The sequence below is a fragment of the Hippocampus guttulatus genome, chromosome 11 (genome assembly GCF_054856545.1).
Source record: "Hippocampus guttulatus isolate MCC_2025c chromosome 11, RoL_Hgut_1.0, whole genome shotgun sequence".
Taxonomy (NCBI): Eukaryota; Metazoa; Chordata; class Actinopteri; order Syngnathiformes; family Syngnathidae; genus Hippocampus; species Hippocampus guttulatus.
In genome coordinates, this window is record NC_141271.1 from 19601595 (window position 1) to 19627810 (window position 26216).

The 26216-nt window shown below is 45.0% G+C and overlaps 1 protein-coding gene across 1 annotated transcript; it reads right to left on the reverse strand.

Moving 5' to 3' along the window:
- Window positions 1–393: 393 nt before the first annotated feature.
- On the reverse strand, window positions 394–25718 carry xpo4 (exportin 4). Its single transcript, XM_086124262.1, has 24 exons — window positions 25650–25718; window positions 24591–24696; window positions 23944–24085; window positions 23123–23261; window positions 22915–23031; window positions 22014–22167; window positions 15942–16054; window positions 11134–11291; window positions 8310–8484; window positions 7885–8061; window positions 7658–7800; window positions 7048–7193; window positions 6621–6798; window positions 6270–6429; window positions 5707–5876; window positions 5440–5614; window positions 3750–3956; window positions 3581–3667; window positions 3319–3499; window positions 2622–2743; window positions 2396–2526; window positions 2128–2245; window positions 1957–2049; window positions 394–1535 (listed from the first exon to the last, which is right to left on the reverse strand). The coding sequence occupies exons 1-24, from the start codon at window positions 25713–25715 to the stop codon at window positions 1338–1340; spliced, it is 3456 nt and encodes a 1151-aa protein (XP_085980388.1). The 5' UTR covers window positions 25716–25718; the 3' UTR covers window positions 394–1337.
- Between the last annotated feature and the right edge of the window lie 498 nt (window positions 25719–26216).

Genomic DNA, 26216 nt, shown 5'->3' on the forward strand with positions numbered 1-26216 from the left:
CTTTCTAAAACCAGATTGTTCTGTAATTTGAATTCACACATTCTCCTCTATAGACATACATCCTTTTCGTTTTAATCTTCAAGTATTTATTACTTCCTTTTTGAACTTTTTATTCAGATGTTTTGGATATACATTTCCCAGTGTGTGTAGAGGCAAGTGAAAAAAAATTTGATTACGGGGTGACTCTTTAGAGAGGCAATTTTTATTCATGTACTGACTCTGGATGTTGGACACCTCTAGAAAAAAAATCGGCTACATCCTTAACAAAACAGATCATTGAATTCTCCCATTGCAATTAAATGAATAAATATAATCAGTGTTTGATTCGGTATTTGTGAACAACTGAATTGGGCCTTTACTTTTAGGAAGGTGACAATCGAACGTGCACATGAATAAAGACATCAGAAGATTTATTACAATACAACTTTATGTACACTGCTAAATGCGGTCAACACACACAGGCAGGGCTTCTGTGCTTCTTTTCACGGATGCGTTGCTATAGAAAAATACTACCTCCAACCCAGCCCGTGAACGTTTCATTTGCCCAACCTTGTTTATTTCTTGATCTGAATTCAAGCATAAAAGTTCACCATCCGCCTGCTGACGTATTAAAACGTTTCAGTCACGGTATGTCGTGAGGTTCCTCAAACAGAACAAAAATTACAAGGCCTGCAGGCGGACGCCAGCATGCGCATGCTTTTGCATTCGAGGTGCTCAACAAAACCAACGCACCTGAATGAAATTGGGCAGCCTTTGTTGTCATGGCAACACATGATGCAAGGCGCACGCACGCACACATATTCCTTTCTACACACAAGGCACTCGAGAGATTTGGAGCAGTGTGTATATGCATATACATAAATGTGTGTACACGCACACATACATACACATTATATATATATACATATATATATATGTGTATACGTGTATATGCATGTGTGTAAATACTGTTAGTGTACTAAAAGTGTGTGTGTGTGTGTGTGTGTGTGTGTGTGCGCGCGTGCGTGCGCCATGCGTTCATGAGTGCATGTGTGCACATTCTGTAAACATAATGGTCCTCCAATAAGTTCAAAGGCATTCAAAAATTTCACACAAAATGATATTAAAAATCTTTGCCACTTTCCAATAACACTGTATTAGGTGTGTGTGTACTCCAGGAGCTTTGCCTGGGCGTTGGGCATAGCTTCCCAGCCGGCCTGTCTGTCTGTCTTTGTCTGTCTGTCTGCACTGCAGTTCAGGGGGTTGCCATGGTGAATGTCCTTCCCATGTACCCATAGTTTATTGAGGGCGTGGCCTGGCATAAAAAGGCATGTCGTGCGTGCGTTTGTCCGCTGTGGTTACTTGACGCAGAGCAGGCCACCCACGTTGGCCACAAAGTCGTCGAGACTCTTGAGGAAGGCCATCTTCTGCTTGCGCTCCATGGCCGGTGGCGTGCTACTGGCCGTCAGAGTGTTGAAGGCGGCCACCAGGCGGCCGTAGATGACCGCATCCCGTTGTGATGACAGCAGTGACTCCACCAGATCCGAGTACTCCGCCTGCAGCAGGACATCACAACCTCATGTCACTGTACCACACTTGAGTGTGTCTGTGTGTGTGTGTCTCTCTCTCTCTCAATGTCAGCATTATTACAATAATTTAACAATGATATCATTAGTATCTTGATACTTGGCTGCCTGTATCATTAGTATCATGATGATAATGATATGGACTATCACAATAATTTGCCAGTGATGATAGTATTACAATATCAACACGAGCATGATACGACAACAATACTTTAACAATGATATTAGTATCGCAATACTCGATCAACAAGACTGATAATACCACAATATTTTGTCAGAACCATTTATAGCATGACAAGATTATAATAGTATCAAAATGTCAATAATGCGCCAATACCTGTGCAACAATATCTTTATTTAACTCAAGTCAACTTGATATGTGTCATCTGACCTGGTGCAAACAGACGAGCGTGTAAAGCGCTTCTCCCGCCGCCACCGTCATCTCCGTGTTGTGTTTCTGCAGCACCAACATGTCAAACACAAGCTGCAACATACACCGCACGTTAACACGGAGCACAGGCAGATGGTGTGTGGGTGTGTGAGAGAGACTGAGTGAGTATACCTTGAGGAAGTGTCGTGTGGCCAAGAAAAGGGGCGTGTCCTTCTCCTGGTTTTTGGCGCACTGCTCGGCCAATGGCGACAGAGCTTCCAAACACAGCTGACTGATCTCCGAACCCATACTAAGCATTGTCGTTAAGGATGTTCACTTGACGATTTGTAACACCCCACCGCCAATGTTTACTTCGATACATGTGATTTATTTCTATTTGCATCTGTCACTACGGTCTTTTTGCCGTAGTGACTGATGTCCTTGCACGTGACGAGGATACGAGGTCATCCCGAGTTCCAGCGAGAACATGAGGCTCTTGAAGAGATCCTCGGGCAGCAGTGGGATCTTCTCGGGGAAGATCTCGCAGATGAAGGTGATGAGCTTGTAGTACTGGTTGCACAAAGACGGGAACTGCGGAGAACGGAAAAGGCAAACGTTTCATTACAAATCGGTGACCCCGCCCCACCCACAAAAAAAAAAAAAAGAAAAAAAAACATGAATCTAACCTTAAGCAGGTCCTGCGACATAAGAGGAAGAACGATGTTGATGCCGTACAGGACCACGTCTGCGGCAGACACCGGACGACTGGATGCCGGCGTGCCCTGGTCTTGGCTACGGAACACCTCATCTGGAAGACAGACGCGGCAGATGTCTTTAATGTTGAAAGCCGAGACAACGGCAACTATTCACGCACAACCCGTTTCAAGATGGAAAAAGACAACTCCCGTAGCAACATGACATTAAAATCGCAGACACCAAGGCACATGGAGACGCACAACCCTCTTCTAAACCAAGACTTTCACATCAAAGACTGCGACAAGAGACACACACAGGTTCCTTGACATGCATTTAAAACTCAAGGATAGACCGGGATCGCCAACTTCAATGCTGGAGGGGGCCACAATTTTTCATCAGCGCTACTCGGGGGCCCACATAGGACAACGCACTTCCTCAAGAAATGATGAAAAAAAAAATTCTTTTAAAAATGGACAAAGTGTGCGCAAAGTGAGTACACTTAGTATATTCTTCATCAAACATTTCTCAATGCATGTGTAAAGGATGCATACTCCCAACAACAAAGGGTTTGCAGAATCAAAAAATAACTAGCGGTACATCAATTGTCCCCCCCCCCCCCAGTGCAAAGTGCTTTCTTGCATAACAATATCACTGCACTCGTTTGACATAACAGAAAGAGTGCTGCACCTGTGTCGCTGAAGTCGATGAACTCTTTGGACAGCAGGTTGGTGAGCAGCTCCATGATGAGCAGCAGGTCTTGGTACTGGTCCTCCTCGGCCGCCGCGTCGCTTCGCTTCCTGCTCTGGTTGTTCTTGGAGTAAACCTGCAGCAGCGTCAGGCAGGCCTCGTACAGCTTCATCGACTTGTTCTGCACACACGCGAGCGACTCTGGGCTCATTTTCCAGGCGGCGCGTTGGGACTCCGTTGCGCAAGCGCGGCGGTTACCAACCTCTCCCAGGTAGCAGATCTGCTTGTGAGCCACCTCCACAAAAACCTCAATGATGAGGTTGATGGTCTCGGGCGTGTTGCTGTACACCTGAGACGAACACGCATCCAATAAATGACACGGAGCGAACATCTGCGGAGGATCCCGCCCGTCCGCCGGCGGCCGCCCTGACCTCCATGAGTCCGATGCAGCTGGACAGGAAGTCCATGAGGAAGGAGAAGAGCGAGGCCACGTTGTCTATCTGCGTGGCCTCGGCGATGCCGCACAGCGCCTCCAGCGTAGCCACGATCTCCCGCTTGACCGCCTCCTCCTGGCTTATCTGAGCAAAGTTCTCCTGGTTGATCAGGTTGAGGAAGCGCTGCTGCAGCGGGTGCAGCACCTGAAAACAGTGATGAGCAAATGCAAATCAAAAATTAATTATTAAAGGTTAAAAAATTAAAACAACCAACTTTTCTTCTGTATCAATTTTAAAATGCCAAATAAAAAGACAAATTGTTGAAAATTACGTTTAACAAATTATGGATTAAAAAAAACATGACAAAACAAAAAATGGACATTGGAAAATTACAAGGCAGAAATACATTTTAAACTAAATAATTAAATTACTTATGAATGCTAAAAATACAAACAACACAAAAATAAAAATATAAAAGATGAAAAATAAAAATAGTAGTCAAATATAAAAAATTAAATAAAACATTCATGAACATCAAAATACTGCAGTTGCAGGTCAAAAAAAATACACAATTGATATCTCGTTTGGAAAACAGCATCCACCCCCCCCAAAAGCACAATTACCTTTTTTAAAGATTTGATTTAAAGGTCGTCAACAGACCCGTTGCTGTCGAGACACATCAGACCCATTCATCTTCCACCTGACGTGGCAACCGAGACGACCGACAGCTGCCGACCCCCCCCCTCCCCCGTTAATTACACGTAGCTTTGCGCCCCCAAGCACCCCCCCCTCCTTTTTTTTTTCTACCGTCAGCCGATGAGGACAAAAGACCTCCGAGATGATGACACGGATCAAGTTCTCCTCCCTGCGGGGCTATTATGGAGCGCATCCGTCAAGTCTGCCAGGCTGGACAGGACGGGCCAATTTTGATGCTCAAAGTTGCTGACAGTGCGCAGCGTGCTCACTCATTGGCTGATTCAAGAAAGCCTCCCGGGAACAAGAGATAAACGCAATTCCAACGTCTTTGGGGGGGGTTCAACTATCAATAGGTAGAAGAAGGTCAAGCAATGCTACATGAGCGTAACATGAGGCCACTCATGATAGAGGCGTGTGTGCGTGGCTGTGTGGGTATTAAAGTTGTTGTCGATTTTAGCTATGACTTCAAAATAAAAAATAAAATATTTGGAAAAACGTTGCTTTGTCAAAACAAAAATGACAAATGCAATAATACTAGTGCACTTAACTCATTCACTCCCAAAGACGTTTTTAAACGTCTTTTCAGACTTGGTCCAGAATTTGCTGGTACCGAATGAGTTAATAAAAGAATGTGAAATGTTTTTCCAAATATGGAAATAAAAAAGAAGTGCACAATATGAGAGAGGCATGGTGGTCGACCAGTTAGCGTGTCGGCCTGACAGTGCAAAGATCCGTCGTACGATTGCGGGCCCCGACGTTCCCCGTGTCGGGTTTGCGTGTTCTTCCCGTGCCCGCATTGGGTTTTCTCCGGGTGCTCCGGTTTCCTCCCACTTTCCAACAACATGCATGGTAGGTTAATTGAATGCATGAAATTGTCCCGCAGTCTGACCGCGAGTGTGAATAGTTGGTTTGTCTGCGCCACCTCCTGCCCGAAGGCAGATGGGGTAGGAAAAAGGTCGTATTTATTGTCCACTCGTTTCGAGTGCGTTACCTCAGCCCAGTACTGCTGCTTGGTGTCCGTGTCCATTTGGGCAAAGCCCCCCAGCACCAGAGCCTTCATGAGGGTCCTCTGCACCGAGGTGGACAACAAGTGCAGCGGTGGACTGCGGCCGGCGAACTGCTTGGCCAGATTCCACCAGCTCTCGCACTGCACCACCATGTTGGCCCTGCGTGGACATCGGAGGGTGGGGGTATTACAAGACTCCCCCGCCACCCCCCGCTCAGCGACATACTCGCGCCAGACCTGGCCTGGCCTCACCTCTCCCGCCGCTCCACCAGCGTCACCAGCAGTTCCACCGTGTCGTTGGCCAGGTCGGCCTCTGAGCTCCACACCGACAGGTTGTTGATGACTTTCTCCAGCAGGTAGCCCACGATCCACCGGGCGCCCTCCGTGTCAGAACCAAACGCCGTGCTGAAGGCGACGCTGACCTGAAAAGAAAAGGTGAAATGAATCCAACAGTACGGGCAAAACAATATGACAATAGCGGTGAGTGACTTTTCGGACAAATGGGCAATAATCGCTCAGCTAATCTTTTTGCTTTCACTTGTGAGAAGGGATGAACGAGTTTGAAAAATATTCCAAGGATGCCATAATTTTTTTTTTTTTCCAAGGTGCTCTTCCCATGTATTTTAAACACAAGCACCGGGCAGCATATTTGGATTCACAATGCTGCGATTAGAATTAATTATACACTGCACACAACCAAGTCACCTGATTCCAGATGGAGCAAAGCAGCCCCAAACTATCCCCAATGCCACGACCTTCAGAGTGTGTACATAAGAGTCTACGCAGAGGTGCACGCAGGTGGTTGGTTGAGTCACCTGCTGATAGAGCTTCTCGTCCATGAGCAGGTAGGTCTTGGCCCAGCGTCTCAGGAACCAAACAATGTCTTTGCCCATCTGAGGACTCAACAGCTGCGTCAAACTGGCTCTGCTGGCCCTGGATTCGACCTCAGACGTCCTCAGCACGGCCGACAGCAACCTTACACACGCAAACACGCATATCAAGTTTACTGCATAGAAAAGAATCGTTGACGTTCCTCCCAACCCTTTTCTCTTATTTTTTATGTCTCTTGGACTGGTTGTGTCTATTCAATTTCATTGCACCCTGAGACACAATGACAAAGCCATTTTGATTCTGAAGAACATAAGAGAAGGCCTCGGTCGGACAACCTGATGACCGGGTCGGTGCGGTCGGAGCCCAGGATGGACGAGGCCCTCTCCCCCGGCGAGCCCAGGATCTGCAACGTGGTGTTCATGTCCACTTCCGTTGATCGCTTGACCGAGAACTCCATCACTTCGGAAGGGATGAGCGGCGTCTCGCCCTGGGGGTCGTCCGCCAGGAGATACCCTGAAAGCCGTCGGCAATGCAATAAAAAAAATAAAAATAAAAAAAATGGAGCGCTGGAGCAAAGTATGGAAACTATGGGTGTTAACGATGCAGCATTCAGAGATCAGCACAGAGTTGGATCATGTTAGCAGGTGTTTATTTTTGTCGTTTCCAGCCAACGATCCTCAGATGACGATAATGCGGCAACTTTATCCGAGAGGAATCTAAGGGGAGAGAAATACTAAGCTTACGTCGGGGGTTCTCGCTGACCTGAGACCAGGATGAGCCAGTGGATGTCTTCATAGAGGTCGTCCAGTACTTTGCGGTCCACTGACGTCAGGTCGGATGAAGACATCAAGTGCTGCTGTGTCCTCTGGAGCTGACCGTGGAGTCGAGTCACCCGGTCCTCCAGGAGGCTGCGATCAACAAAGGCCACACTCAACTTGAACACATTTTTTTTTTTTTTTTGGTTTAAAAGAGGAAGAGAAAGAGACGAGCAGCACCAACAAAGGGGGTAAGAAGGGGCACCATACTCTCTGAGAGTTTAAGCTCACTCATGAGCCACAATTCCCCAAAGACTGCTTGGAGCTACATTAATGGCAAAGTCAACCTGAAAATTGTCTTTACAAGAATATGTTCTGTGCAAGTCTAAACACGGCATTCGGATTCATATTTCGTTTGTGGAATATGAGTTAAGCAGCAAAGGCTCTCTGTTTTTAGTCATCTCAGGCGGCGGCCATTTTGCCACTTTCTGTCAACTGCAAATGACATCACAGTCGCTCAGGTAACGACCAATTATGGCTCAGCTTCAGAGAAAAAAAAAAAAAAAAACAACGGGATTGGTCATTACCTGTGCAAAGATGCCCCTAAATGCTTTTACCTCGTGAGGAGGGGGATGCAGTGGTCTGAAGCCACCCGCCCCAGTGTCCCAATGCTGGACAGCTGGTCCGAGAATAGCTCTCTGTCATCTTCTTGCAGCTCATTGATCTCCTCCTCGTCGTGGGACGACACACCGTTTACTGACTGAGGAAAGAGGAGCAGAGTAGAGGCGGTGAGGACGGTGGGGACGGTTCTCAGGTTATTCAAGACCGCGGGACCGAATCTGACCAGGTTGCGGGTGCCGTCGGGTGCGGCCAGGTGACACTGGATGTAAGCGTTGAAGACCTGCACAGCGGGCTGGACAAAGCAGCCACGGGGGAAGTGCTCCTCGTCCTGCACCAGCGTCAGCCACGACTCCAACAGCCTGTCATAGGCCTCCATGTACACCATGTCGTCCTTGTCCAGCTGCAAAGACAAGTCAATTTACAAGATGTTTGGTGAAGCTGTAACCTGGTGGGGCTGCGTTTATACAGTAAGTGCTTTTGAGTGCTGTGGCTAAAATAGCCACATTGAGGAAAACCGGTAAGACTGTGTTTTCTGACATGCCTTCTTGAAACTTTTTTTCGCGGGCCCACTCATGATACACACGTCGGCCAAATTTGATGTTGCTCGGTGAAACTGGCTGTATTTTTCAAAACGAAACAGTTCCTCACCACTTCCTCCAGGGCGGCACTGCGTCCAAAGGAGCAGGTGAGCAGCGTGAGGCAGTTGATGAAGGAAGTGAAGAGCTCGCTGGGCAGCGCTGTCAACACGCTCCTGGGGAACATGGTGATCAGGTTGAAAACGATGTTTGAGATGCCCACCGCCTCCGAATCTTCAATCTCGATGCTGGAAAAGAAAGAAATACCCCCCAAAACGTAAGATATGATAGTATTAAGGGCTGAATAAAATTACAATTTAAAAAAATTAGGCTTTAAATTCCCACCACTGTGTATATAAATGGGCATCGGCCATTAGAAATTGGGATTAAAAAGGCATTTTTCTGATGCTGTTAGGTCAAAATGTGTATCCCAAATAAGTGGGTGGAAATAATCTGATTTATTTGCACTACTTTTTTTTTTAGTTTTGGCACGTCTGAGGCGTTTAACTTCCTTTTTTTACATTTTTAATACTGACCATGAATACAACGACTACTTGCTAGAAGTCCCGTTTTTAGCCACTCGCTGCTACACAATGCTAAGCTTTGTCCCCGTCACCTTGACTAAAAGGCGCATGGAAACTTGCCAGGCCGCCTTAAAATGGCCGATTAAGACTATAAATAAGCTGTGAGTCAACACAATGCAGTGGATTGGCGTGTGATTGCCCCCCCCCCCCATCTTTTTTTTTTTTTAAATGACGCCGCTGGGGAAAACCGCGTGAAACTGGGACCACCACGCAGCTGTGGAAAATCGCCGCAGGTCGTGTTATCCTCAAGATGAAGTATGAACAGCAATTTTTGTGGACATTTTGGGCTCAAATGGAAAGCTGACCCTTGTTTCGCCTCAGCCTGCACATTGGAAACCACCATTAAAAAAATGTAATCATAAAAAAAAAAAAAGGAAAAAGAAAAAGGTTACTCCTCTGAGCAAAATATTACAAATAAAAGTGGAAAAATACAAAAAACAAAGAAATGCTGCAATTGAGTAAATTAAGATCAACATTTAAAACACAAAAAGTGAACTTTTTTTTATCAGTCTCTCTTCTATATTTTCTTGTACTTCTAATGAACAGCAGACGTGTGAAACATCAAAGATTCTCTGAACCGCACTAAACACAAAAAGGAACCTCCCCGACACCCCATAACAATTTAGTCTTTCCTGCTCCACTGAGAAGCAACATTCCGGTCACACATGGCGTGGAAAAAAAAAAAAAAAAAAGGCCCAAGTGTGAGCAGAGGTGCTCAATCAGCGCCGATCATCTGTCCAGCTACGCTACGCGTGGTTTTCCGATGAGGCAATTGGGAAAAAAAAAGTGTGATTACAGATGGCCACGCGAGAGAGTGCGGAAGTGGTTCAACTCGACGTCAGCAATTTACACAGCAGAGGGAGACCTCTTTGAATTTACGGTAGATGGGAATCTTCCGAGCTCTAAAGACACAACACAGCACGCACGTATCATTTCAGTAGACGGGCAAAATGGCATTTTTAGCTGCGCTTTTATTATGCTTTTTTTTTTTTTTTTTTTAGCAATTAACAGTGAGGTGTGTGTAACTGTATTCCACGTGTGCAAGATTTAAAAAAAAAGAGTAAGTATTCTGTAGTAAACAACAAAATAATTATTTTTAAAACATTTTTTTGAAATTCCTTCATCCTCCAAGCTGCTTTATCTTCACAATCCACAAATCAAACACAGGTACAGTGTAACAGTCCAGACTTTGAAGAGCAATAAGTGCGGCACAGGATACTGCTTCTAAACTTAGCTGCATCACAACTCTAAGGTCTTAAATAAAGCCAAGTTGGTCTCGCTTTCCATCCCCTGTTTGCCAACAACTTGAATTCCTGTTGAGAAGTATTCCACACATAACATGACAAGCCACTTGCCCACTCGGTTTTACTGCGAGTCACAGGATGGACGGAACTAAAAAGAAACTTAAACCCGGTTGTAGGGCGTAGTATCGTTTCCTATATGAAGCACAAAAGGAGAGGACTCGTTCCACCGCGTCGTATTTCGGGCTGAGTTCAGTGACAAAAGTTGGGAAGCAACAACAAACACATCAAGCCGGGACCGGCTTGTCGCCAAGGCGCCAACGTCTGAGCTGCCCGCCAGATGACGTTGCGTCTTGGTGACACACAGTGAGGGCGATCCCAACTCCCGGGAGGCTGTTGGACCGTCCTTCATCCGGCTAACGGCCGTGCCGTAATACCGATATAAAGACGCTGAAAATCGACGGCAAAGGGTCACGTCTTGAATTCATTTACAAAGATGAAAACTAACGATGTTTTCACTATAATTGTAGTTTGTTTTTGTTAGTTTGGCAAATATAAAGTGTACTTCCGGTTAGTTTTCTTTTTTTTTTAGTTCTGTTTTTATTTGATTCTGTCAACAAAATGTGTTTCCAATTTTACTTTTCATCATTTCGTTACGGCGACACGGTGGACAACTGGTTAGCACGTCCGCCTTACAGTGAGTGCAGAGGTCATGGCTTTGATTTGATGCTGGGCTCCGGCTTTCCTGTATGGAGTTTGCATGTTCTCCCGGTGCCTATGTGAGTTTTCTCCGGGTACTCCGCTTTCCTCCCACATTCCAAAAACATGCAAAGCAGGTTAATTAATCACTCTAAATGGTCCCAAGGTGTGATTGTGAATGTGACTGGCCGTTTGTCCGTGCGTGCCCCGCCATTGGCTAGCAACCGATTCAGGGTCTACGCCACCTACTGCTCAAACACAGCTGGGATAGGCGCGAGCGCACCCGCGTTCGACCCTTGCGACGATAGGCGGCTCAAATAATAGAGGAATGATTTTGTTCGTTTCCTTTCGCAACAGTATCCTTGCTACTGACCCGTTGATCATGCTGAGCAGGCCCTCTACCAGGTGGGCCAGGTAGGAGATCTGGGCGCTCTCGTCCGGGAAGACGGGCCCGTGCATGGAGGCCAACTGGGCCAGACACTGCAGAGAGTCCTGGGCCATGTCCGAGTCCTCGCGGATCTTCCTGTGGACCTGGACAAGAATAATAATAATAATAATAATTGAAGGAACACTTATGCTAATGCAAGCATTTTTTTCCCATGAATATGGCAAATGATATTCATTCAATATTAGTGGAAAATAACAGACGTGACTGGCACAAAAGGTCCATTCAGGGTTAAGAGCTGTCAAAAGTCAGCCAGTTTCCAGTCCAAGCACAACTAGTCTAGAAGTAAAAAGTGGCAGTTCTCATCCTTAAATGACTAAACCGCCAACACACACACACACACACAGAAACGTCCTTTTTATCCCAGGACAGAAGCACACTGGCTTGTGATATTCCCTCATTTCTGTAGTACGGTACGTTCCTGCATGCTTTGACTGGAAGCATTAATCCTGAATTGAATCAGTTTAGCAGATTTGACCAAAGACAGTATTGGCCATGAAACACACCAACGTCAAATAGCAATAGCGATACAGTATTGCTTTAATCGTGAGGCATGATGCTGCACGCTTTGAATCGGGGAAATTGCTTTTTTTTATGGTGAGGAACAAAATGTCAATTTTATAGAGTATTTCTGGGTCATTTTAAATCTTTTCAAAACTAAATGCCGTGAAACATTGCATCATGTTTGTAATGAAGGGGTGGGGGGGGGTGTCAGTGGTTATCAAGAGGACTTTCTAGTTGCTTGTAGCATTTTACTCGCAAGGAGTTTTTCTTTTTTTTTTTTTTTGAGTGGCTTTGCCCTCCTAAGCCAATTCCAGGAATACAAATAGCAATTCTAGGGCAAAATTCAATCATGTTTATATGACACAGCCAACATGACACAAAATGTACATGATGGGGAAATATCTGTCAGAAGCGAGTGCATTACTGGGAAGTATTCCTTTCTAAGTGTAACACCGTTATCTAACGTCAATGACAAAACACTTCTTTCAGTCACGCGGCACGTTTATAAGACAGAGTGGGGACTTCAGAGATCATGGGCATGCATTGAGACCCTCATCTTTTTTACATGAACCCCATTATCCAACAACATAGCAACAGGTTTATCATGTCAACAGTGAGTCTTATTGCTGCATGCTTTGAAATGGGAATATCGCCATTTCAATGGTACCTTTTTTTTTTTTTTGCTGCTAAGAACAAATGTGTCGTTTCTTGTTCAATTTTAGGCTAAATTCAGGAACTCCTTTTCGACGCTAATAGGTGTGAAACATAGCTTCATGCTATGAATTAGAAACAAATGTGGCCCTTTTAGGCTAAATGAACACAGGCCAAATTTCTTTGAAAAATGAATCTGGCAAAACACAACCTGTATTCATTCAACACAGCCAGCAGGCATTGAAAATAAATGCAGCGAACGGCACAAAATGTGAGTTTTCAGTCCAAGCGCATGCTCAAGCACAAGTGTAAAACTTCCTGCCTCACCCTCGGATGACTTTAGGCGCTTAACCCCGCTCTCACTCTCTCACCCAGACACAAACACAGCCACTGAGGTCTTGAAAGCCCACAGGCAGGCTCAATCAAACTCAGAGTGGAAAAACATCCCGATGAGACCTCGATCGTGGCCACCTCAGCAACATGTGTTTCCACTGACGCTACGCAGCGCACATCTGGACCTCCGCCACCTCCCCAGCACTAAAGTCCATTCCGCCGGCGCATCGGCTCCAACTTCCCGTGTTCCCTTTTGCAGCTAAGATGCTAACACGGCGTAGCAGCTATAGCGCAACACTCCTACCGCGGATGCTTCCACGATGTGAAGTCATCGGCTGGAGGGAGGCGGGAGGGAGGGTGGGTACAAGGCAGCTGCGCTAGCGAATGATGTGTGCCATACCGCTCATGGCTGACTATTGTTAGCGTGTATACGTGTGTACATGTGCGCGAAAGAGACAGATACCTTCACAAGGAACCCAACTATGATATTAATGCACACCAATTAATCAATGAACCATAAAACCCCAGAGGGGCTGTTTGCTTCGTCGTCAAGGTAATTAATTCGCGTTAATGCTGCATTCTTAGACTGTAGGAAATCCCCCCGACCCGCATCGTGTCAATTAAATATAGGTCGCAACTCATTGTATTCTTTTTTTGTCGTTGTTTAAAACATCCCAACTTCATTGGAATTGGGTTTGTAATTACCATGAAAATTGCATGTCAGCTTCACAGCAAAACGGTGGACTTGGACATCTATTCAGGCACGGGTTCTTGAGACTTTTTCCTGGGTCCACCCATGATAGGCATTGCGAATAATTTTCGTGCTGCCAAGTGAAACTGGCTTCAGGGCAGAATTTTCAAAAGATTCTGAGCCTCTTTTGGGGGTTGCGGGTGTATAATATCAAAAAAACATTTGAGGCTACAAAACACGAGGACGGCTTTTACGACGGGGATAACAAAACGGAGGCTGGTAGTCAGGGAGGAGAGAGTGGAGATGAGGATGCTATTTATAGAAAGAGACAAAGCCTGGCTGGTGTGTGTGTGTGTGTGTTTCCCCTGAGGCTCATCTTTCCCATCATTTGTCTCGCATCAACACTTTGCTCGCAGCCTATTGTCTTTCCATCGCAACACATGCTGACTGACACACTCTTGGCTTGACCTTGGAAGATGTGCCAGTATGCGGAAGAAGGCTTTTATATGCACTGTAGGTCTGCATGAGGGAAAAGGCCTGAGTAATTGGTATTAGAGCCAATCACTCAGCAGACCCCGCAGGCAGTTCCAGCGAGCAACATGACATTTTGGAGGAATGGCTGTAATGAGTCGATCCACAAAAATGCCAAGACACTTGCCTGAAAAGACAAAGGAAACCGTTTTGCTTGGAAGCAGATGCATTTCTGAGAGTGAAAACATGAAATTGGGTGTATTTGAAAATTCAGCCCCTCCGAGTCAGTTTCACTGAGCAGCATGAACTTTGGTCGGCTCGTCCAGAATGTGTAGACATACAAAAAGCTCAAGAGGCCATACCAGCAAAGACAAGAAGTCGGCCATTTTGCTTTCAGTCGGTTATGACAAGAAGCCATGCAAGAAAGGACAGGAAGCCTGTCGTTTTTGTGTCAATTTGTCCGATTCCAGGGAGTCCTTCGAAGATGAACTCCAAAATTTTTGCGCTCAAATTGCCAGCCAAATTTACTGTGGCAGTCATGTGACAGTCTTGAACTAGAGACTAGATGCTGGTGACACACACTTTCTTGAGACTGTACCGCCATGGAAACGGTCAAATATAACGATGCATTCATAATCGATTGTCAAGTGTGCACACAAACAACAGCTCAGGGACATCCATCCATCCATTTTCTGGAGTGAAATGACAGAACCGCAAGAGACAAGCATCGCCAAGGGGGTAAAGTCACACATTTTTAATAAGCTGAACCTGAATTGGGGCCCCAGTTGTGTGTTTTGTGTTTCTTAACAACGCCCAAAACACGCAGACATGCACACACCTGCTGCCCGTGTGTACGCGAGACAACAGCAGAGTCCATTAAATTAAAGAAACGCACAACACGGAGAAGCCAAACACGCCAACGTTGACATATTCTCCTGGACCAAACACGCACACACATAGGGACAGCCGAGGGCATCTACAACAACAAACATTGGAGCTACTAGAAATACCAGAGCGGCAGATGAGGCCGAAACCCGAAACAGGTTAGCACAAGTTAGCATTGGTAGCATTCTGGACCTTCAGGAATTTGGCTTGATTAGCAGCATAGCGTGTTAGCTCGCTTATTTTCGGGTCTGACCAAGCAGTGGGATTACTCTTCTTTTCAAGGTTCTTTATAGATGTCGCCTTCAGGAATAAGACAAACCTGCCTGCATGGGCACCATAAATCGAGTGGAGGCGCCAAGGAAACAAAAAGCAGCAAGAGAAGTTTTGAGTCCTAAAAAGCAAACGGGAGTTGTCTGGCCTCTGCCGCAGCCTGTTTAGGCAGCAAATTAGTGGGGGCCTGAATTAGTTCACTCAAACTGGTTCGAAACAACAACAATCAAAACATCTCATTTCACTTGACTGACAATACTGTTGAAAAGGCAATTTCGACCGCAGGCTGTTTAGGCAGCAATGTAGTCAGGTCTGAATCAATCCGACTGGTTGTGATGAATGATCAGCTCAATCAAATTTCAAAAGATTCACAATAATGTTGAAAACCAAGCCCGCTGAATAATAGAACCACAATGAATTCCTACCGCAGTCTGTTCAGGCGATAACATCTTTGGGCCTGAGTCAGTCCAACCAACCTGGTTCTTAATTTCTACCACAACCTGTTTAGGCAGCAAACAAGTTGGGTATGAATGAACTTGTCTTCTGATGACAGGAGTTAAAAACAACCACCCCTAAATATTGTAACAGATAACTCCAGGGGAATCTAACTCTTTCAGTTTCGACCTCAGCCCATTTAGGCAGTAAACAATGATGACAGAGTAGCTGACATGACGAGAAAAGCCCTAAATACTGCAGTAAATAACTTTGCTTGAATGGTGGAACACCACGCTTCCCATTTCTATCTCAACCCATTTAGGCGTAACGCTATGTCAGCGCAGCTGGCATCAAATTTCAAACGTGGGTCAAAACTCAAGAGACACCTTGTCATTGACTTGCCAGAGGAAGCGCGTGCAAAACTTTCGGTTGGGCGGCGGCAGAGATTGTAATGAAAACGAGGAAGAGGATGAGGAGGAGGAAGTGATGTACTCACCGTGAAGAAGAGATCCATGACTCTGGTGTCCAGCAGCGCCTCCCTCCAGGTCTCGGTGGGCTTGAGCGTGACGTTCTGCGCCGCCTCGAACATGGCAATGTAGTGGCGCCCCAGTGACTCGCTGCCCGTTAAGGCCAACAGCAGCATAGTGTGGCGTGAACACTTCCCTCTTTAAACTCCACCCGACCCCTCCTGTGGCTACTCGGGAGACCGGCCTGGCGCAAATGTGCAGAAAAGATCAGCCTCCAGACTCCTTCAATACTGGAATATGACCACTACCCCCCTCCCCCCCCCCCCTCACTCCTCAGCCAATCTGCTCGCACCCCGCTTCCTTCTTAACACCCGAGCATTTCTGCTGGTACTCATTTTTTTTTCTTTTGCCAATAGTTGGAGGTTCTTAAGCAGACTTCTCAATGAAAACGGGGAACAGAAGAAAACATTCAGCAACAGTCGAATCCGTGGATTATTTTTGGCCACCCTTGTGTACATTCATCTGTTCTGACTGACGTTTGAGCGGGGACGAATGAATACAAAATAAAATACATAAAATCAATTTCAATCTTTTAAAATATTGTACGGTAAAATAGTGGCGAGCCTAACGCTAACATATAAGCAGATAGAAGACTGACCGTAAATTTTGTATATAAATACAAAACTTACATATTACTTACATAATTTTTTTTTACATGACAGGGCCACAATGGCAATCCTTTAAAAATGTAATATATATTTTAATACAAAAAGAACATCTCATAAAGTTACTACTTGAACAACAACCATTTTAACAATAACACCAAGAATATTAACATTTTTGAAGCAAAGATGAAATCCACAGTTCTATCCAGTGTCTATCTCCTGTCAATCTAAGTGTCAGTAGTGTTCCCAAGCCGTTTTGTCAGACGCCGACCGTGTTGGGATTCCGCGCGCATCGCTTGACAAACTAGCGAGCGGAGGAATGCGTCATCAAAGCCGAGCGGCGGGCGGCAGAGGGCGGCCGGGTCGCCGGCGCATTCCAGCCGCCGCCCACGCCCCGCGCCGCACTGCACTTTGGGCCCACAAGTTGGCACCTGTCAAACGCAGAGAACGGGGGTAAAAATAGCCACGGTGGAGGCGGAGGACCTCGCCGTGAACTTTGGCGAGCGGGGGCGGAATGGGTGCAATGGAAAGAAGCACCGGTCCAGAAGAAGACGCAAGAATGCTATTTGTTTCGGTCCCCCGGGAGGTAGCGCAGTGGCAACAGGGGCTCAATAAGGCCTCGGGAGAGCTCAGGCACGATAAGTACAACATACAGACCGACCATCGCGTTAAATAAAGTCAACTCCACAATGTTTCCAGCTTTGGGGGTAGCGTTAGAGCCGCAATAGAGGTGGAACACCTCCACCTTCGACAATGCCTCTGAAAACCAGACCTGTGATGCTGTTCGGTATAACAGAACTGACGAGGAACGGGGAAGCAAAGTCGACCCAGCAATTTTACGGCTTCGGGAGTAGCATGAAAACTGTGTATTTACAGTATGTGCTTGTAAAGGCGTTGCCCTGAAAAACAGCACGAACACAAAATGGGGGAACAAAATCAACCCAGTGTTTCCCGGTTTCAGAAAGGTGGGACATTTTCTTTCAAAGCCAGCTTTTTTCCGTGATGTTGTTTAGCATGATCAACAAAGACACAAATGAAGGGTGGGGCAGAGTTGACCTAAAGGTTTCACAGGCTTTGGGGGAGGGGGGGGGGTAGTATCAAAGCTGTAACAGAGGTGGGATACCGCCTTTGCCGGAAACGGTTGACAATTTCCTTTTTTTGTGTGTGTGAGCTGTGCTGTATAAACAGCACCATCATGGGATTAAGGCCACAAATGTCTACCTCCAGAGGTATTAAAAGATCCGTAATGGAGTTGGGAGAACCGCCTTCCTTTCTACCAGTGAAAGTTGTATAACATTTTTTTTACAAGTTGCTGTTTGTTATTAATGGCACTAATATGTAATTCTCTGTCAAGTTGACCCAGTCATTTTCTGGTTTTAGAGGTAGGATCAGAGTCGTAACATAGGCGAGATGCAATCTGTGTATTTTACATATCACCTCGGTCATTTTTCTGAATGTCGAGTTGCTGTGTTGCTTTGTCAAAGTCACACACAGCTAAAGTGATATTCCGCCTTGGCTCGGTACTTTTTAGACAGCACAAGGGGGAAAATTCTGTAGTGCGTTGGGCTTTTGTTCAACAATGCTCGTCGGGACATCCCTGTCACTTCCATTCCCCACTGGTTGTATTTTCCCTTTTGCAAAAATTACTTTCATCTTTCTTCTGACTCGCCTTACGCCACCTGTTGCTTTGATACACACTTGACAGACTGCAAATTTGTTTCCCCGTGGACTTACATTTTTGGGGAAATTCCACAGTTGGGAAAATATACTTTTTTTAAATATAACTCCCATGCGTGTGGACGTAGGCCCAAACACATTCCTTGTGCATGCATGCGTGTGTGTGTCTGTATGTGTGTGCGTGTTGGAAGGATAAGCATGACTTTCAATGAAGCTACCACATAATTCTCCCTTCTTAAAGGACACACAAAATGGAGTGTGTGTGCCTGTGACACGCACATGTTTGCTGGATGACGAACGCGCGCGAGGGGAGTGACGAGGACATGTGGCGGCGATTTGCTGGCTTTTTAAAAGGCATCACCTGCTGCTGTTTCAAGCCCGCAGGCTCCTAATAGCTGCAGTGCCGCCTCACTTTTTACACACGCACACACACACAAACACACAATTAGACCCAACTGCATTAGCAGCACAGCAAACCTTTCGGCTTAGATAGACACATGTGCCTCTGCTGTGTGTGTGTTACACTGGATTATTTCTAGTTATTGTTATAACTTCTTTTGTGCAAGGTGGTCATCATGACCAAGTGGCAAAAAAAACCCCCCAAACAACAACAACAATTTCATTACAGCAACTGGATGAGACATCTACTTCATGCACATGCAGAGGTGAGTGCATGATGTCTCATCCAGTTGCTGTCATGAGAAAACATGTTTTTGGGGGGTGGAGGGGTGGATTATTTCTCATCATTGTGTTAATTTATATTGTTCCAGGTGCATTCGTACAAATGTGTAAAAAGGTTTCTTTCTTGACAGTTTCCTACCCTTGTAGTCATGTAACCATGGCGACCAAGAGCCCCAAACAAACAACCGCTAACATTTAGCAAAGTGCTAACGGCCCTGAGACACTCTATACGAGTCAAATATGAAAAGGAGCTAAACGGCGAGCAGCTGGACTTCTTCATTGTGTCCTCATTGCCTCTGCAAATAGCCAACAAACAGATTAGCCGGCTAATCTCCGCACGGCCTTGCTGCCTGTGTGCGGCTAACGGATTAGCGACCTTCTTCTGTATCCTCTATTCATTACGCTTGATCCCGGCGGCCGCCTCGCCGTCGCGCGGCGCTATGCTAAGGCGCGTGCTGGGGTTTAAGGGACGCATCCCACCCTAAATCCCGCCATGTGAAATAACAATCCGGCACCCGTCTCCCGTTGTCGTCGGCTCCCCTAAAGCTTTGTCCCCAATCATACAGCTGTCTGCAGGGGCGGGAGCACATTGTCTTGACAGGAGCGCGAGAATTATCGTACTAACAGCGCTCAACATGTTCAGATGCAGATTATTTTATTTATTTATTTTTGGGTGACTGTGGATTGTTTCTTGTTCTCTTCACGTCCACTGTGGAAGGTGGCGATTATTAGAATAAGTGGCAAGGTGAGTGATCGCATTATCATCGGTCTGAGCGTGTCGAGGACTCTTTTCTTGGAGAAAACTGTCAATTATAGTTGCACCTAAAGATACGAGATCTTACTCAAAATTTTTATATTATTGAGGTACTATGTTTGCCGTGCATGTCATTCAAAATTGGCAAAAAAGTATTAAGCTTACTCAAGTTGTACTATCGATCAATCTAAGATCTAGTGTAGGCACAACTAAGACATGCCATCTGGTGGTGAATGGTGACATTACAACTTAAAATTAAGTTGACCCCTGCATATTCACCGGTTGGCACCTGAATGGCAAAAAAATAACTTAAAAACTGATTCTTTTTGTTGTAATTTGTTGCCTATCCTCGGTCTATAAAATACTGTTGCCAGGTGCCAAAGGTGCCCACACCAGAAGGAGCAGTCCACTGTCTATTGAATTGAAGCAAAAAATTTGGCTTTAAAAGCAGGTCAGTCCGAGAGGGTCCAAAGTGGGAGCGTCACGCTTTAATACCAAAGAAGCTCACATTCCTGCGACCGTCTGCTACAAAGCAGATGGCGGGCCGACAGACAGCAAATACGCGGGGCCGCGTGGCGGAGAGACGGTCCGGCGGCCCAATCTGTCACCTGACTGCCTTATTAGGAGCCCCGAGTCAAGGCCGGTGGCGAGTGACAAGTTGTGGCGCAAACGCGTGGGGGGACACGCGACACCCCCTTGAGCTGAAGGGAGCGTGGACGGACATGCGGCCCCCTTGAAGACCCCCCCCCCCGATCACTCGCCTCGCCCGCCCTGATAGAAGAGGACCATGTACTGCTGTTTGATAGTCGGCGGCTGTCGGCAATTACGCGCGCAAGCCCCCCCCCCCCCCCCCCCCCGGGACGCTCAGAGACATACAGGCGGCGACACTCATCATTGTCTTCGGTTTTTATACAAGGGATGTTCCCTTCCAACAAAAGTAATTAAAGGATCTCGAAGTTTTCTCGTAGGCCCTGACTGATATGGAATTTTTTAGGCCCATTCCGATACTTCCTTTGCATTTCCTTGAAAAAAATATATATACGTTAATGACCTTTCTTTTTTTAAATCATCCGAGCTTTAGCCAATTTTTAAAGAGCTAATAGTTTAGTTAATCACATCGAGCCCTAATTCCTAGTCCTTGTGTTTGTTTCTATTGTACAAGTTGGCGGTTATCGTGAAGAACTGATCAGAAAAGCGACCACACAATCATGACATGTACATTTATTTTTTGTGTGTCACTTCTCGAATGATGATTTTTTTTTTTGGCTGCGGATTGTTTCTAATGTAGTCTTTGCCTCGAGTGTGCCAGGTTGTGGTTATCAACTAGTGAGAGGAGCACTCACGCTCATGACTCTGTGGATTATTTCGAGACGCTGTAATTATTTCTAATATGCAAAGTGGGAGTTCAGACTATCCAGCGATACCAATTGATCCCATTGCAGTAACTACAGGGGGGTACAGATGTGTGCTGGGGACTTTTTTTTTTTAAACTGGATTATTGAGTACCAGTCACTAAAATATGTTTCAACTGTTGCAGGAAAAAAAACATGACTGTAGACTGTCAAAGTTTGTCTTTAGGAAGACACACACAAATGTGCGCCACACATAACGAGGGGAGCCTGGAAAAAGGGGGGCATGGTCTTAGGACACCCCCCCCCACACACACACACACAGATGCACAACGCACAGACGGACACTTCTTTGAAAGTGATCCAGATCCCCCTCAGATGCCAGGCTGGTTAGGATTTAGGATTTGTGCTCTCAACATGAGGCCAGCTGCACAGACAACACATGATAGTGCATGATAGAGATGGACTACAAAGTCACCTACATGTATACATTACTGGCCAGCACGCACACACACACGCGCACACACACGCACACACACACACACACGCAGGCATACCCGCCCTGCATACACACGGAGCATACAGTACAGAAAAGCAATGTTTCCAAATAGTTTTCCCTTCTTGAGGTGAGTAGATCATGTCGTGTATTGTGGATAGTTTGAGAATTTTTTCCATTTTTTTTAAATCAAAAGATAATCAAAATGTATTTAGTTGTTTTAAAGGTTTTTTTGTGTTATTCATGTTTAATCAAAATTAAGAAAAAAATATTTTTATTGCTCTTAAAAATATTTTTTTTTCTCCAGATGGATTATGACAATGATATTTCAGACCACGATATGGTCTTGTGGATTTCTGGCCACCAGCACGGATGTGAAGACCACCTTGACACGAGTCCCATCCCGATCATTTGCCTAACTCGACTACCCTGGCCCAAGCGATGACTTTACGAAACGAGCAATGTGAAGGAAAGGATATGATTGGGCGGCAAGAAGTTCCAGCTGAGCACCTGATTGGCCAGGGCCAGGTAGCGCTGAAAGACACACGACATCTGAGCGCTGATGTTCTCGCGCCGGCTGAACTCCTGCAGGACCTCCATGGTCATTGCGAAGATCTGACGAAGACCGTCCTCCTGAAACATGCCAGAGCTACAATTACCATGCAGTCATCTCAACTGGACAATCACACGTATGCGGTAAAAATAGAAACATTTTGGGGTCGCCCCCCCCCCAAAAAAAACAAATATATTTGAATGACTTTTTATAAAAAATATTTATACAGAATTGATCAAAACTAATAAAATATACGACAATATGTTTTACAGTATTTCCAACAGTTAATCACATAATTAGCTATTTTTTTCTAGTTTTGCCCAAGATACAGCCGCCTTTTTGAAAGAGTATATATTTTTCATCAAAATATACATTATATAAATGTATGTTTAGATCTTTTTTATGCAGTTCATTTTAATATAACAAACAATACAAAATACGTATTTTTTAATTATTAAAATGGAGTTTAAAATTCAAATCTGTCTTTAGTAAATTTGTTTTTTCAATTGTAGTAAAAACAAAAGAAAATAACCTGTAAGGATTATTTGTTGGTTTTCAGATAAAAAAAATAGCAATTATTGATCTATAACAACTGTGGATTATATTTTCTTGTTATAGTATAAAATACCAGGAAATGAAACACATTTTCCCCCCCAAATCTCAATTTTGTTTTTTTACATACATTTATTAGTATTACAATTTTGTTTGTTAATTAAGTAATATGTGTGATCGCTGTGCAGCAATTTGTTCCTGCTGCGGCTGATTCTTTTACGTTGCTCTGTAAATAAAGGTGTATTTCTCATTTTGAATGAGGGCAAAGCACGCACCTGAAAGAGGCGTTTGCAGCTTCCGTGGAACTCCATGCTCAGCCCGATGCTGCTGGTCTTGCTGGAGCTGGAGAACTCGCTGAGCAGCGCCGTCAGGATGGAACACGCCAGCGTTTGCTGCAGCGGCACAGTCAAACGCTCATGTTGCGCCGCCACCTACTGGCCACCGGCTTCGGTGCACTGCGTCTGGAGGTGCGAGTGTTTTTACCACATTGGGGTTCCCGCTGCCGATGAGCTGTCCCACCTCCAGGAAGATACTTTTGCAGCTCACGGTTTTATCGAGAGTGCCACGCTTGACAATGACGGCCACAGCCAGCAACATCTGCTCGCGAACGTACTTTTGCAAGCTGAAATGACAAAATGATCACTTTTTTTCCTCCCTGCATTTTCATTTCTACCTGAAATACGCCCATTCGGCTGAACACTTCTCTGCTTTCATATTTCCACCTTAAAGACTCCATGCCACCTACAGTGCTTTTACCTTAAACGTAACACTCCATCTTTAAATGCACCTACCGGTAGAAAAGAAGAAAAAAGAAAAACACCTCCCCACTTGTATTTCCACCTTAAATACCTGAGCACTGCCACGCAGAGTGAAAATTTGTGAGGTTTGTAATTGCTTGTAGATGCCACAAGGTGGAAGAAAAGCAATATTTTTGTATAAAAACAAGCACCTCAACTGACAAGATGCCACAAGTTGAAGGCGAAGCGCTACTTTGGTCTGACTGAAGCGCCTCAATTCACTTCAACAGAGTTGCTTGGCACCAAAGCGACGCCAAAGCAACACTTTTATTGCTTTAGCCTGAGGACACAAACCATAAATAGGCCGTTTTTTCAAAGAATAATTAAAATCCCAATAAGCGAATTCACGAATGCTCCCGCGACACCCTTCTAGCTTCATTTCCATTGTAAAATCACATCTTCGCCTTCATTGCCACCTGGATTTCCACCTTAAACACTTTGACTTTAAACACCTTCAAAACACCTCAGCACCACACCACGGCAACTCAATTTCCAGCGTGTACTGACTTGGGTCTGTGCAGCACGTATGTGAGCAGGAAGGCTCGGAGGGATTCGATGCTGCTCTTCTCCAACAGGATCCATTCCCTCACCACCGCCTCCATGATGGCGGTGGCGGCCTGGAACAGCACGTAGTCCACCTTGCTGCTCTCTGAAACATAAGCAACAGTGCACTCTTCGCATCACACATTGACAACATCCTCATCAAAGTGCGCGCTATTGTAAAAATATCAGGAAAAATACAGATGGGTGAAGAAAAAAAGTAGTGTTAATTTTCTAGGAATGCTACAAACAAAATGGAACAAAATAGAAAAAAAAATGCAACTTTCTTGATCTTTAAAAAAAATACTCTTCAATTTGAAAAATATGATTCAAATATCAAAAATTGAATCTAAAGAATTTTCTATTATTTATAGTATATTTTTCAACAAAATTTGACTTTTATTCATTCCTAAAAATTACTTATCTTTTCTAAAAATGAATTTTTATATTACATTTTTTTATAGAAGAATAAAGTCTCTTCTCTTAAAAAACTATTTTATTCTAACAAAGAAAAAATGGAACTCATCTTGAAAAAGTACAACCTCTTGTCCTACAACTTTTCAAATACTTTTTCATGAGCCGTTAGTATGAAGGGAACGTGTGTAAGCACCCACCTAAGATGTGTTTACAAATGGCGAAGGGCGACTTGGACTTCCTGAAGGAGAGGAAGACGTGCTCGGCATGCTGGCGCTGCTCTGTGCTCACCATGGAAGGCGGTGCCTGAAAAACAAAACCACATTTACTGTCTTAAATCACAAGAAAAAAGTCAGAAGATAATTGGAACAGGAGAAGAAAACTAAAATGAAACGAAGAAAAATGGCACCACTTTCACAATCCTCCCTCAACATAGGATCACTCTATAGTCAATGAAGACGCTCGAAGCAACCCCGGTGTCAGTGACAGAATGAGGCGGCCTGTTTGTAATGAACCGGTGAGTGATGATTCCAGTGATGGACGAAAACCCACCCCCGTCAGTGTTTAGTCAGTCATTTTCTCGAAATTTCTTATCTTTCATCAGCAAAACGTGCTTCTGTCAGTGACGGACTGATAGACCTTTTCTCAGAACTGATGGAATGCCCTCCTCCGGTAATAAGACGACAATAAAACTTCTCTTGAATAAAAATGGTTAGCTGAGGGGGTAACACCAAGAGTCTGGGGCTGGGGGTGTCTAACTGATTCGACTTAGCGTTGCTACATAGTTAGTTTTCTGGGGATAGGGGCAAGTTACACGACTGTGTTTGGTGGCTCTGTGTTGCTAATTAAAGGGGCTACTTGTTTTTCGTCTGTCGGCACAGCTTGTGAATATAATTTGTGGAATATGCTGGGGATAACACAGTTTAGCTTTGGGATGCTTCATGTCCATGGAAGACTGAGAAGCTCCAGGAAACTAAAGGGAGCCTCTGCTCGCGTAACCAGGGATTTAAAGGACTTTACTCGGCTGGGGAGGCGAGGTCAATATTCGTGGGGGAAAAGAGAGGAGAAGGAGCAGAAGAAGAAGAAGTAGAAGCGGCATCGGCGGCAGCTTGGCCACGCACCGCCGCCGTTGCCGCTCAGGTACAAAGTCTGGCCATGAAAAATCGGCAATGGCGAACCCCAGCAAGACTCGCCTCGCTTCATCGCGTTCGGGTTTACACAGAGTCAAGTCGCCCCCGAAAAGGCTTATTACGTCTCACCATTAAAACTTTGGCAGCGCTTTCCAGCTGTGTAATAACTTCTGCCGCACCGAGCGCCGCCATCATGGATGCGGGGCCCTTGAAGATGACGCAACCGCGCAAGGCATTGTGGGTGTATCAAAAACACAAGGGATGAATGAGTTGAGTTTACTTAAAACCCCAATAATAAACATAAACAAATAAAATATTATAAATGCAAATATTTAAACAAAATACACTGCCTCAAAACACAAGCCATAATTATAAAACTTCCTGAAAGACTATCTTTTAAGTGTTCAAAAATCACAATTATGATTAAAAGCTTGTCCAAATTCAATTTCCCCGCCAAAACATACTGAAAAATTAAAAAAATACTAAACGAACAGTCATTAAAAATTGTTCTTGTACTTTTCAAAACACTATTCGTGAAATATCATCAAATCTTCCTGTCCAAAACACAAACTATTTTAAAAAATGTCCAAAACACCAAATATCATGACAAATGTCCTCACAATCCGTTGTGGAAAAAAAAAACCAAATACCAGCCATCATTAAAAAACGGTTCCAAAAGTCAAGCTGTTCTTAAAA